This window comes from Indicator indicator, chromosome 2, assembly GCF_027791375.1.
Source record: "Indicator indicator isolate 239-I01 chromosome 2, UM_Iind_1.1, whole genome shotgun sequence".
In the NCBI taxonomy this organism is placed as follows: Eukaryota; Metazoa; Chordata; class Aves; order Piciformes; family Indicatoridae; genus Indicator; species Indicator indicator.
The window spans coordinates 8,747,027-8,761,156 of record NC_072011.1 but is presented as its reverse complement, the minus strand read 5'-3'; the positions used below and the strand labels follow the sequence as shown (position 1 = coordinate 8,761,156).

The 14,130-nt window shown below is 40.6% G+C and overlaps 1 protein-coding gene across 1 annotated transcript in view; it reads left to right on the top strand.

Annotated features, from left to right (window-relative positions):
* Positions 1 to 14,130, top strand: part of MDN1 (midasin AAA ATPase 1) — a 111,485-nt gene that overhangs the window by 96,312 nt on the left and 1,043 nt on the right. Inside the window, exons 89-101 of the mRNA XM_054399271.1 lie at positions 117 to 448; positions 816 to 977; positions 1,324 to 1,425; positions 1,535 to 1,736; positions 2,978 to 3,148; positions 4,516 to 4,673; positions 6,502 to 6,591; positions 7,471 to 7,586; positions 8,901 to 9,075; positions 9,716 to 9,789; positions 9,902 to 10,016; positions 11,031 to 11,094; positions 12,947 to 13,089. Coding sequence (XP_054255246.1) covers positions 117 to 448; positions 816 to 977; positions 1,324 to 1,425; positions 1,535 to 1,736; positions 2,978 to 3,148; positions 4,516 to 4,673; positions 6,502 to 6,591; positions 7,471 to 7,586; positions 8,901 to 9,075; positions 9,716 to 9,789; positions 9,902 to 10,016; positions 11,031 to 11,094; positions 12,947 to 13,089 — 1,904 coding nt within the window. The remainder of the gene's footprint in view (positions 1 to 116; positions 449 to 815; positions 978 to 1,323; positions 1,426 to 1,534; positions 1,737 to 2,977; positions 3,149 to 4,515; positions 4,674 to 6,501; positions 6,592 to 7,470; positions 7,587 to 8,900; positions 9,076 to 9,715; positions 9,790 to 9,901; positions 10,017 to 11,030; positions 11,095 to 12,946; positions 13,090 to 14,130) is intronic.

Here is a 14,130-nt window from a genome sequence, read left to right as displayed (position 1 = left end):
CATTCTCAGAATTTTCTCTTAAGACTTTTTTGATAGGCTGGGCAGTTGTGATATTCACTCTCTTTGTATTTCACTGGGAGCTTTGTATACCTTTCTGATTTATTTTTTTAATCTAGATGAAGAAAATGATTTTGAAATAGATGAGAAACCTGCTGATTTAAGTGAAGCAGAAAAGACAGAAGAACAGAATGAGGAGGATACTGGTGAGACAGAAGGAGATGATCAACACGCAGAACCAGCTGAAGAAGGCATTTCTGAAGATACAGAGGAAAAGGAAGATGAAGGGGACAAAAATGCTGATGATCAAGAAGAAAATGCAGGGAACACTGAGGATGCAGCAAAAGAGGAGGAGGAGAAGGAGGAAGAGTCACAATCACCTGATGAGGAAAAAAAAGAATCTGCTGAAGACAAGGGAATCCCTGCTGCTGAGCAAGGTCTTCAACCTCAGGTAGAGAGTAATAGATAAAAGCCTAATTTTCTTTTCCTTTCCACCTTCCACCTTTCCCTCCTTTCCCTCTTTCCCCGCTTTCCCGCCTTTCCCTCTTTATCCTCTTTCTCCCCTTTTCCCTCTTTCCCCTTCTTCCATTTCCTTTATTTTTGTTTGGTTTATTTTTCTTAAGAAATTTTGTTTCATGATGCCCTGAAACACATTTGACATCGAGCAGGTGTAATATTAGTTAGAGTCTTCATCAAGATAACAGAGATATGCTTACTGTTAAACTGCTGTATTTCTGTCATCTCTATTCTTACTATCTCCTTGGCCTTCTGGTTCCTAATGTTTTTACACATGTTTAAGTAAACTGCTGTTCTTCCAGGAAGAAGAGGATAAAGATAATTCAGAGATGGATGAACAGATCCCTGAGCCTGAGGAAAGAATGGAGCATGAAACACAAGGGCAGACTGGGCAGGAAAACCTGCAGAGTGATAGTGCTGTTGAGCTGGCTGGAGAGGCTTCAGAAAGAGACCAGTCTAAAGAGGTAAATTACATGGAAGTGTCCTAGTCAAAAACGCTGAACTTGTGAATATATTTTCAAGTTATAGCAAGGAATTGCTGCCATGCTTTTAAGAATTGTGTCTTGAGAAGACAAATTATGCATTCATTGAAAAAAAATTGAAGACCAAGTAGATACCTGAAAACTGTCTGGTAATTGTTGAACTGCAGAACTGTCTCTCCTGCTCTCCACAAGAATAATACTTCCATTTTGAGCCATTCATCAATCACAATAGAACGTAGCATAGCACTGCAGCTTAACTTCTCACATTTGTCTACAACAGCTGCTAAATCACTTCTCAGTTACCTTTGCAATCTTTTTGATCTCTCAGGAATATGGAAGTGGAGCTTCAAGTGCAAATCAGTCAGAAGGCCATGAATCCACACGCATGGCCCGGATGGCTTCTCAGAAGCAAAGCAGAAAAACGACCCAGGTTCATCCCATTTTTATTTTTTCCTTCCCCTCTCCTTCCCCTCTCCTTCCCCTCCCCTTCCCCAGAGTTTGGTTGCACCTCATTTTCAGTGAACTACTTCTTTTTGCAGAGTTTCAAGAGGAAGCCTGGTCAGGCAGACAATGAGCGCTCAATGGGAGATCACAACGAGCACATCCACAAGCGACTGAGAACCATAGAATCCAGCAGTGAAGCAAAGCAGAATACAGCCCAGCCTAAACAAAATGTGGAGGAGGCTGATGCATTTGAGCATATTAAACAAAGCTCTGAATGCTACGATGCACAGACATATGGTACAGTGGTATTTCTGGGTGTAAAGAGCTGTCATTGCAGAATTAAATCCTGAAATGCTCCTCCTTACTGTAGCCTTTCCCAGTAGGTTTTTTAAAGCTAGTTTAACAATCTTGGGTGCAGAGACCTGGGTGTAGTTCTTGATGAGAAGCTCAACATGAGCCAGCACTGTGCTCATGTGGCCCAGAAGGCAAATTGTATCCTAGGATCCATCAAGAGGAGTGTGGCCAGCAAGTCAAGAGAGGTGATTCTGCCTCTTTGCTCTGTACCTCAAATACTGCACCCAGTTCTGGGAGTGAGTCCAGAGGAGGGTCACAAAGATGATCCAGGGCCTGGAGCATCTCTGCTATGAGGATAGGCTGAGGGAGCTGGGGTTGACCAGCCTAGAAAAGACTCTGGGGAGACCTTATAGCTTCCTCCAGGAAGGCTGGAGAGGGACTTGTCATGAGAGTGTCTAGCAATAGGACAAGAGGGAATGGTTTTAGGCTTAGGGAGAGCAGGTTTAGAATAGATCTTAGGAAGAAGTTCTTCAGTATGAGGGAAGTGAGACTCTGGAATGGCTGCCCAGTGAGGTTGTGGATGCCTTCTCCCTGGGGGTGTTCAAGGCCAGGCTGGATGAGGTCTTGATCATCTGAGTCTAGTTGAGAGGCATCCCTGCCCACAAGGGGAAGGTTGGAGTAGATCATCTCTGAGGTCCTTTCCAACTTGAGGCATTCTATGATGATCCTTACTTTAGTTTAAAGTGTAGCACCATTTTGCTACAATAACTGTTACTCTTTGGCAGTCAGGTTCAAACTGATAATAACATCTTTGAAAATTATGAATCGACTCATAAAAGGGATTTTAGTTTAACATTTAAAATCTATTTTCTCCAAATATTCAATTATATTGAAGGCCAAAGTCCTGCTATGCAAGCAAAATATTTGGAATAATGCAACAGGTTCTTTATTATGTATCAAACATTGATCCCTGTAAAAATACTCCTCTAATAAGAATTTAGTTAAATTGCTTTCCATTCAAGTACCTAGTCTCTTTTATTCATCAGGTTTTCAGGGCAGTAGCTCATTGATACAATATGACACAGCAGAGTGAAAGATAAAACTGAGGTTTGAGACAGTAGCTCAGGTCTGGTCTGAAGTTCACTGAAACTGATAGGCAGTGGCCTCAGAATGCAATGGTTATTGGCAACTTCACTGCTTTGCCTTCCCCTTTTCCATTATTAAGTCTTGTTGCCTTTATACAGATGTAGCTAGCAAGGAGCAAGAAAAACCTATTATGCCTCTTGAAGAAAAGGAAGAAGGAGCTCCTGAAGATACACCTATGGAAACAGAAATGCAGAACAATGAGGAGCTCACAGCAGTAGACACAGAGGAGTTGAAGCCAGAGAAAAAGAAATCTACTGCCACCAAAACTGGTACATTAACTTAAAAAACATTCTTAATGTACACTGATGTGCATCTTTACATGTAGGTGGTTGTATTTTCATGTTAAAGATGTGTGTATGCTTTAGAAGATAAAACCATCTGCTCTCAGCTGACTTTGCTGCAGCAATAGTTTTACTCCTGCCTAGTAACCAGCATTAGCCTTTGCAAAATGGGTTGAGTGACAGAGGGGTTTGCTGTTCTCCTTCAACTTAATAGTCTCTAATCTTTATCCACTTCTTTGAAGCAGTAAAAAGCAAACACTTTCCTGCTGCTAGCCACAATGCCAATTCACTTAATTAACTGGCATGTAACAGTGCATTCCAGTGTCACCAGCAACAGCACCACATAACTCAACTTTGTGTTTAACTTCTGACAAAGCACCACAAAACTGAGGAGCAATCTGGAACAAGACCCAGTGAGAGTCACTGCCTTACTGCTTTCTTCCTGAAGTAGGAACAAAGCTGAGCAGCCTAACAGAAAATGACTATCAGATGCAAATGTTGGTAGATGAGAAGAAAATGCATCTGACTTGTCAGTCACACAGCCCACACAAAAAAAAGTATAAGCTAGATATAAAGAAACATCTCTTGCCAATTGCAAGAGAAGTATTTAGTTTTGATGAATCTAAGTAAATGACATTGTGGCCTGGAATTTTGAATGGTTTCTTGCCAGCCAACACAAATGCTGGCTGGAGAGGGGAGACAGTTTTTACTAGCAGGATTCACCTTTTTGTATCTCACTCCCTTCAGGTCTTTGTAGTACAGGCATGCATGTAATCAATCTTACTTGTTTTTTTCACATGATTCTTTAAGTATGTTCTGAAAAACGTGGATCTTTGAAACCTCCCCTACAATGTCATACTTCTTAAGATTAGTTGTTAAACAGTGTAGGAGACTAGAAGCAATGATAAAAGAGAATCCTTAGTTCATTCCTCTATTTGTAAATTAATTTCTAATTTGTAGGAAATGGCTCTGTTACAAAACTAGATTCTCAAATTGCTTTATACCTCCTGTCTCTCTTGACAGGCCATGAGGGTCAAAAATTGTGCTTGCCAGTGGAATTTTCAGGTGTTAAAGATCTGTTCACTAATATTTCATTCTTTTGTTAAGAAGATTATAAATAGAGAGAAGAAAAAAGTTTGCATAAGGAAATGTATATTTACCTGTTCCAGTGAGTTGCAAGGTCTTGTGTTCATCTTATTCCTAGAACTGATTGTTTATAAAATTTGTGCACTTCTTTCAAATATCTGGGTTGCACAACAAAGCATCTGAGACACTTGGTAGAAGAGTTGAGATACAATGTTAGCTCTCATACTGTGTGTGATCCACAAAGTCAGTAATTAGTTTTGTGATTGTAGGACCAGGTGAAGTGGAGCCAGAGACCCAGACTTTTGACTCAGAGGATGTCAATGACTCTACACAAGAAAAGTTACCAAAGGCATCTGAGGAGAAGCCAGAGAGAAGCAAGGACTCGACCATCCATACAGCCCATCAGTTTCTGATGGATACTCCCCAGGTCTGATACCCAATGGGTCTTACTGCAACTACAGTGGTAGAAGCCTGTGTTAATGGAACTCTGTGAATGCAGAAGTTCAGAGTTACTTTCATTCAGACAACTCAGTAGTTTGCTGTTCTTTAATAACAGAATGAAAAGTAACACACAAGCAGCTGTTGTATATGCAGCTGAATGCTGAGTTTAAAGTGACCAGTCCTCCCCATCCTTATGTGGGGAGGTTCCATCCTCAGTCTTTGAAAACATTTTTGTTTTCTGAACTGTCAAGAACTGTTTTGCACAGAGTGAATCCTCTGATCAAAGGGTTCAGCAGAGTGGAAAGTGATGGGCAGGAGTGTTTGGTCTGAAAATAAAAAGGATTCAGAGTGATGAGAAAGCTAGGCCCCAGTGACCTTAAAACACCATTGTGGAGATTCACCTCAGTTAATTCATAACAAGATGTTACTTCCTCAAAAAAAAAAAAAAAGCTGATGGCAAATACTACAGAACCTTTGTGAGCCTTTCATGAATGTCTCAGTTCAAATATGTGATCATAGAATGGCCTAGGTTGGAACTTTAGAGATCATCTACTCCAACCTCCCTGCCATAGGCAGGGATACCTCTCAACCAGACTCAGCTGCTCAAGGCCTCATCCAACCCAGAAAACCCTAGAGCTTCATGTAATAGCTTCCTAGTGCAAACTGTTAGCTTAATTATAAAGAGCCATGTCCTAGAAGCAGTAACCAGTTGATTAAGAATATCTTCAGTGTGTGTTTTTCAGAAGTCTTGAGCTTTCATTCTTGCAACACGGTGTCCTGAGTGCATACTTAGAGTGATATTTTACTGTTTCTCTGCACAGCACAGATAGGGTTGTGTGCCAGCCGTACCTGATACTTCCATCTTAACGCCAGATGTGGCAGCTCTTTGGGAAAAGGCTGATGGATGCAAGAGGTGCTGCCTGCCCTCTATGGTTGCCTTTTGGCTTTCTTTTCAATTGACACGCAAAACCTTAAACAGGAGGGGGAGCTCCTGCAACACCCATTAAAGACAAAGGGAGAAAGATAGGAAGGGGAAAAGTGCAATTTCTCACCTTTCAGCAAAAGGAGTGAGGAAGCCTCTTTCGTGTACATTCTTCTTCCCTTCCTTAAACATGCGCTAGGTGGCTTGGAGAGGCTGCTGCTGCTTCTTGAGGAATGAGAAGTTATTGCTAGTGCAGAGTTTGCATTTGCTTATCTTCCAGGTTCCAGTTAACCTGCAGGTTATACAGACCACTTCCTGCTGTTTGAGTAAATTACAGTTTTACAAGTCAGGAACAGAAGTTGTCACTGAAATAAAAGTTGAAGAGGTGTAAAAAAGTTAGGGTATCCTTTAACAGAATGGTTTGTCCCATAGTATTTTCTGGTAGATAGAGGAAGATGTCATTCAGTTAAGTGGTTTGAATGAAGCTTTTAAAAACCTACCACTAAGGGGAGCCTATTATATTTTGGAAGATAGTAGATAGGTAGACAGAATTCAGTAGTTTGATCTCTGTTAGAGTGTCATTAAATATGGTGTTTGTCAAGCCAATTTCACTGAATTATCTTGGAAGTTCCCTATTTGATCATTTGTGGTGTCTGTTCCTAGTTTTGTTTCTATGCTGATTGTGTCAACAGATGCAGGTATTTGTGGGGAAGGATTTTTCCTTTCTAGACATGGAAAATAATTTTTAAAAGGCAATTTTTTTTTCAGGTATTTTCTGTCTAAAAGAATAAGAACAATGCATTTTTTTTTTCATAGTTCACTGTAATTTGGGGATCAGGAGATGTGTGAACTTATTTTTTCTTTCTCATAAATCTCCTAACTGCACTTCTAGCACATCGTTAGAGATCCTGAAGAGCTAAGAAAGGAGCTGGAAAAGCAGTTGGAAGCTTGGCAGACACAGCAGTCTGGAACTCCAGATGAGGTATGTGACCTTGTTTTACTATAAAACTGCTAATAAGAATCCTTCATTACTTCATCTTGGTTTAATGCTGAAGCATTGAGGAAGCCAAGCAGATTGGGATCTAAATACCAAAAATTGTGTGATTTAGATGCTATTTTTTTTTTGGTTATGTTTAACTTACATTCTTAAAAGCAGGGTAATGTCACATCTTGTTTTGAATGTGCTGTGTGCTATTTGGAGAAAGTTACTCTGGTGTGACTTCTAAAACTTGCATAGTTGGAAATGTTTTTTCTTAGTCCTGCCAAGCTCCTTTTGATTTGTCACCTGCAGTTAAGTACTGGACACTAATTTCTCAAAATTACAATCAACAGAAGCTGCCTCCTTTAGTTGCAGTGGTGAAGTTTGAGATAACCAATAGCAGAACCAGAGTATGATACTTTCTCTGGCTTAGTCATGAATTATAAATCATGTTTGGAAGTAATTTCTGAATGGAACTGCCAGTGTAGTGGCTTAACAATTTTGCTGAATGTTTATTAGTTGTAACTTTTGATGGCCAATAGAGAGCTTAGCAGACTTTACAGCTTGCCTTGCTATAATATACATTATCAGACAGTGGCTGTTAAGAGATTTTCTTGTATCAACAGCAATGACAGATTTGCTTTGTGTACTCCTAGAGAAATGCTCACTGCACATTGCAGCTTTGCAACAGCAAGAAGCATCCCAAGTTGAAAGCAAACCATCATCTTTACAGTGCTCATAAGACACCCTCACAGTTCAGCTGATAGCTACCTATAGTGTACTTCCCCTTAGTACACTGAGATTCGTTTTCTTTCTCAGGCAGTGCTTCCCAGCTTCTTGTTTTCTTGTAATTCAATTTTCTTTCTTTCTGTGATGTTTCAGGAGAAGGAAGCAGCACAGATGTGGCAGAGGTATCTAGTACTGACGGCTCCTCTATCACAGCAGCTTTGTGAACAGCTACGGCTCATTCTGGAACCCACTCAGGCAGCCAAACTGAAGTAAGTTGGATCTTTCTGAGGCTTCCAGTTTCATAGAATCATAAAGTTGGAAAAGACCTCAGAGATCATAAAGTCCATCCATCAACCCAACACCGTGTGTCCCAAAGTGCCATGTCTACATGTTTTTTTAACACCTCCTCCCTGGGCAGCCTGTCCCAATGCCTGACCACTCTTTCAGTGAAGAAATCTTTCCTAGTATCCAATCTAAACATGGCATAACTTGAGTCCAGTTCCTTTTTTTTTTTTTTTTTTTAATCTTTCGTTAGCTGGGAGAAGAAACACTCACCTCACTACAACCTCCTTTCAGGTAGTTCTAGAGAGCAATAAAGGCACTCCTTAGCCTCCTCTTTAACCTGCTGTTTGTAGGGACTTTAACCTCTGTACAACTGCAGTTGTGTGTTGGTTTTCCTTTATAGCAATTATTCCTGTTTGAAAAGGCATCCACTATACTTTGGTATGGGAATACTAGGTTATTTATGAAATGAAAATGTGGTCTAGTACTTGGTAACCATGCTGAGGATATTGCCTTTTTTCTACAAGGAGTGTCTGAGGAAGCTGGGATTGTTCAGTCTGGAAAGGAGGAGGCTGAGGGAAGGTCTCATTGCTCTCTACAACTCCCTGAAGGGAGGTTAGAGTGAGGAGGGGGCCAGCCTCTGCTCCTTGATGACAGGAGACAGGACTGGTGGAGGAAATGGTTACAAGCTGTGCCAGGGGAAGTTCAGGCTGGATATTGGGAAATATTCTTCACTGAAAGGGTTATCAAACATTGGAATGGTCTGTCAAGGGCAGTGGTGGAGTCACCATCTGTGGGGGTGTTCAGGCAAGTGTGTGGACCTGACACTTAGGGATGTGGCTTAGAGTTGGCTCTTCTGTGCTGTGTGAAAGGTTGGACTGGATGATTTTTGAGGTCTCTTCCAACCAGATGCTTTCTGTGATTCTTTTTTTTTTATTTCCCCCCTTTCTTTTTTTGTTCTCTGTGCAACAGGCAATCAACTTTTAAACTGTGCTGACTCAAGTGCTGCTGTCAAAATTGTTTCTAACATTAAGGGATTTATATTCTCTTTAAGAGATCTAGACTTGTTTCACATTGGAGGAATTCAAGGCCTGCCTTCCATTTTAGGCATCTAGATTTAGGAACACCCCTTTAAAACACTGAGAGTGTGGATATGTGAATATCAGAATTACTGCTTTGGTTTTCATTAAGCTTTGGGAAGTATGTTACACTTTGGTGCATATGCTGCATAGGCCAGGACTTTGCAGGATGACATCTTTGCTGATAATCCCTGTCACTGTGTGATTTCTCTTAACTTTCAGAGGAGACTACAGAACAGGGAAGAGACTGAACATGCGCAAAGTGATTCCGTACATTGCCAGCCAGTTCCGCAAGGATAAGATCTGGCTGCGAAGGACCAAGCCCAGCAAACGGCAGTACCAGATCTGCTTGGCTATTGATGATTCCTCTAGTATGATAGACAATCACTCTAAACAGGTAAAACGAACTCTTGGAAGAAGTATGAAGAAACTACCTGTTGTTCATCCATATGTCAGCTGCTGATTGGTGTCATACAGAGCTGCTGGCTGTTGGAAGCTTGAGTAGTGATTCTAGAGCAGCTGTTTTTTTTTTCTGGTCAGCGTGCTTGAACTCTTGTCATGCCTAAGAGATTCATGACTAAAAGATCAGTGGAAGTTAGCTGGAAGTTAACCCTGTACATATCCACTAGGAAATTATTTGTTCATAGCTACAGAGGGCTGAAATTTACTAGCTATGCCATTGATTGGAAGTATTAGTTTGTCATGAAGTCATTCAGGTTGAAAAAGACCTCTAAGATCATAGCTCACTTGTAGGTGTTTTACTTATTAAAATCCCTTATTTAATTCTGTGTAGTTATGTTAGTGTATCTTCATTAGGCTGTCTAGAGTGGTGTCTCCAAATCAATCAGTGGAACCCGTGTGTCTGTATTGCAACGACTACTTTGAATAAATACAGCAGGAAAAATAGGAAGGTTCTTAATTTATTTTAGTAGATGATAAAAAATAATTTCAGTGTCATTCTTCATGTTTAATACTATACTGAGGTGTGAGTAAAATTTGGAATCTCCTGGTTTTCATGTAACTTTGTCCTTTAATAGCTTGCATATGAATCCCTGGCAGTGATTGGAAATGCACTGACTCTTCTAGAAGTGGGGCAAATTGCTGTGTGCAGGTGAGTTCATTAGAAATCTTGGCTTTTCTTCAAGAGTTCAGAGCAGATTGTAAGTACCAGTTTCATGTTGTAATTCTTTTGTGTTCTTTTGGTTGTGTTTTTTTTTCTAAAGCTTTGGAGAGACTGTTCAGCTGCTGCACCCGTTCCATGAACAGTTCAGTGACCAGTCAGGGACACGGATATTGCGTCTGTGCAAATTCCAGCAGAAGAAAACAAAAATAGCCCAGGTATGCAAGAATGCCTCTGGGGCAATAAGGTTGCAACCCCCTTCCAGACTACCAGCAGCCTCATGGTTTCATGATCACTTTGTAATGTTTAACAGTTGTTTATATTTAAGTGTGATAGCTGGTTAGGTAACAAAGAGATGGAATGGGCACAATTTGGTAGTGGGAAGAGTGTTCTCTTACATGGTTCTGATGGATGCTACTTCTAAGCATTCATCTGTCTCTATCTGCATTGAGTCTCAAAAAGCATTTTCACAGAATGTAAGGGACCTCAAAAGATCATCTAGTCCACCTACTAACTACACCCCTTCTACTACACCCCAGAATGGCATTGGCCTTCTTGGCCACAAGAGCACATTGCTGGCTCGTGGTCAACCTTCCATCCAGAAGGACCCCCAGGTCCTTTTCCCCTTCACTGCTCTCCAGCAGGTCAGTCCCCAACCTCTACTGATACATGGGCAATACATTTTCTGTACTAATACTTCCTGGACAGATGCAAATTTTTCTTCTTTTAGGAAGGTTTTTGCAGTCTTGTCTATCAAGATTTTAATAAGGTCATGCATTAATACTGAATGAGAAAGGAGAAGACAAATGGTGGTAATCTTATAAATGCCAAAATTAGGAGGACTTGACAGGTTGATGTCCTTAATTTGAACGGGAAATACAGAACTAGATACTTGTGTTGAAAACTGAAGCCAAAGAATTTCAACCTAGAAATAGGATAGATTTTTTTAATGATGCCGTTAATCACCTGATCAATTTAGGGATGTTTTCATGGCTTTGTTAGCACTGGAAAAATTTTAAATCCAGATTGAAGGCTTTTCTGAAGATTCTCTAGTTCAAAACTAGTTACTAAATTTGAAAGAATACAGGAAAATGCCAAGGATTGTATCTTGGCAGGTGGTCACATTAAACTGCCTTGGCATTTAAAACACAGAGATGTGCTCTTTACAAATGTTAGCATTAAGCTTATTATTTTATGATGAGATGACTTAATCTTATTTGTTTCCTCTGCAGTTTCTAGAATCATCAGCAAATATGTTTGCTGCAGCTCAGCAGCTGTCTCAGAATATTAACCCAGGTGAGCTCTTTTTTGTTTGTTTTTTTTGGAGGGGGTGGGAGTCCGGGGCGTTTGGGTTGGATTTTTTTTGTTTGTCTGTTGGTTGGTTTTGTTTGGCTTTTGTTATTGGGTTTTGGTTTCTGGGGGGTTTGTTGTTTGTTTGGGGTTGTTTGTGGGTTTTGTTGTTGTTTTTCTTTGTACTGTGCTTGTTGCCATGGCAGCAGAATGCTCACTTAGAGTCCCAAAGCAGTATCCTGCCAGAAAGACTGGTATCACTGAGGCATCACTTGCATTGGGGCTTTGGGGTTTGCTTTGTCAACAGAAACGTTTGGTAGAAATTTAGCTCAAAACCCAAAAGACACCTGCTTTCTATTTGTCAGTAATTCACTGAAATTTTGTTTAAGGCTTTTCAAAAAGGCATGCCTTTCCTGCCTTCCTCTTAGGTCATGTTTCCAGGTCCTTTTTAAGTACACACTGCCAGCTTTAGAGGATTGTCAGCTTCCTAGTGACCTTGACTCCCTAGGGATTTCTGCTCTTGCTTGAGAGCTTGATTTTTGTAGGTATCCAGAAGCAGGCAGTTCTGAGGAGGATAAATGTTTGCCTCTTACATGACTTCCAATGTGGTGCAAGTTTTGGTCATGAGCTGCTTGGATTCCCCAGAGAATTTGGAAGCCTTGTTTCCTGATTGCTGATCCACAGTTAGCCCAAAAGGCTTCTTTGTGCCAGCTAAAACCTTGTTATGGTGGCACCCACGTTTTAAAAAAGTTCTTGTGAAAGTACTCCAAGAAATGGACATTCTGAATTTATAATCCATAGCTGCTTTGCCACAGGATGGCCATGCTGTTGGAATATTCCAAGGAGGGGCAGCATCCAGTCAGCTCTCTAGAATCAGAGAGGGCTAGCAAGAGAAAAGGCAGTAAGATCCATCAGCCCTGTTTGTAAAAAGACCAAGCCCTGACACATTGGGAGCCTGTCTGCAGAAGAGGAGGAAATGTGCTGCATCAGTGCCTAGCCATTGAGCTGCAAGGGTAACAGGAGAGAGGAGCTTGTGTTCCTGACTGTAATTACTGTGTCTTCCCTTGGAATTAAAAAAAAAAAACAATAGATACATAGCTTAGAAGTTTCTTTAGAGGAATATATCTCTGACTCTGGGGACAACTTGGGTCAAGTAACATGTTTCCAGGAGGAACCCAGTGTGTACATTTCAGGAGATTTACTTCAGACTAGCTTCTCTGGTCCCAAGGGCTGAATGTCCCATAGTGGTTGGACTGCCCTGACTGTGCCTCTGGAGCCCATCATCTGGTTTAGTTTCCTCAAAACATACCCCATTTTGGGTGGCCCAAGATTGCTGTCTGATAGAAGGCAAGCCTGATAAAGTGGGAGCAGTCTTGGTCCAAGGCAATAGGCTGATACAGATGTACCCACGGGGACTTGCTTCTAGAGGAATAGATTTGGACTCTCATTGCAGCAGACGCTGCTCTACTGAAGTAGTGACCTAGCGTCTGGACTCCTATAATTCAGCCAATATTCAAGCCCTAGGCACTTAACCAGGCATGAAAGACCAGACCATGACAGAAGTTTGTTAGGTATTTTCCAAGCCTTTCATCCTTGATTATGGTACTGATGGACTGGGTTTTTTCCTCCTAGTTATTCTCAGTGGTTTCACACAGTGGAAAGAACTTTTCTTTCCTGACCCACTCATAATTGCAGCTTAATGTTAAGACACGGAATTCTATGTGATAGACTTAATTTCCATAGGAATACTCTTGAAGGGTTTTCCATCATACTCAGAGGACTAACAACAAAGCAATCTATTTGCCTTTTAAATGGATTACTCCGACTTACTGGAATTTAAAATGTTCTTTGTGCTCAGAAACAGCGCAGCTGCTCTTGATTGTATCTGATGGAAGAGGCCTTTTCTTGGAAGGCAAGGAACGAGTGACAGCAGCAGTTCAAGCAGCTCAGAATGCCAATATCTTTGTTATTTTTGTAGTGCTGGACAATCCTAATTCCCGGGTAAGTAACTGAACAAGGGAGAAGCATTCAAGTGCAATGAATGAGAAACATACAAATCTTCTTCTTGTCTTTTGCAGTGCTTTAGTTATCCTGTCTTTTGCAGAGGTCAAAGATATTTAGCCCAATTTCAGTTTTTCACAATGTGTCAGATCTGTGGTTTCTCCCTGCTGTGATACTTACCTTCTTTTGTATTTAAAAAAAAAAAATCTTCTATGCCATAGAAAGTCTAAGTAAAACCTCTTCTTTTCAGCTATAATGGTTGCAGATTTTGGCCACCAGAGAAGCAGCTGGCAGATTGACAAATTCAGAGTTTGAGAAATGCTTTGTTCATCTCGATTTTGATTTGAGTGAATCATTTCTCACAGCAGTCTCCATTTGATGTGGCATCTGGAGCAAATAGGAGATGAAACATTGGACAGAAAGGAGTATAGGAGAGTTATTTAGTGCCTGAATTGGGGAAACTGGGTATCACATTTGGTAGCTGTGAAAGAAAAGTTAGATTTCCTTGGTGCAGAAGCTGAAATAAGCAGGAGCTTTTCAGGGAGACTCTGTAGAACAGTGAGTGAGCAAACTTAATAAACCTCACTTCGATCTGTGTGGTGATGACGTCCTTCATGTTTTATTCCTATACCTTTATTTTTCCACACAAAACTCATCTGCTATATTTATTGTTGAAAAATTAACAACTCTCTTGCTGACAAACTGAAACTTAGCTATGATGTTAAGTAAAAAATCTGGGCAGTGAAATGCCTTTTTTTTTTTATAAGCTTTATTAATTTTCTGAGCAGCTACACTGAACAACTAAGAAGTTTCTTTACAAGGAAGCACATGTGGAATTTAATCTGATGGTTTTCTTTGTGGTATTTGTTGAAGTATTACAACATTTACTAAAGAATCTCTCTGTATTAGATCAGTGCACAAATGCAAGTTGAACTCCTAGCCTTAAAGAGCTTATAATGACTGTACTGGGAAGGCATCAAAGGTAGAAAACTAAAGTGGTAACAGTAAACTCAAATCATAAAACACTAAAGACAAACAGGA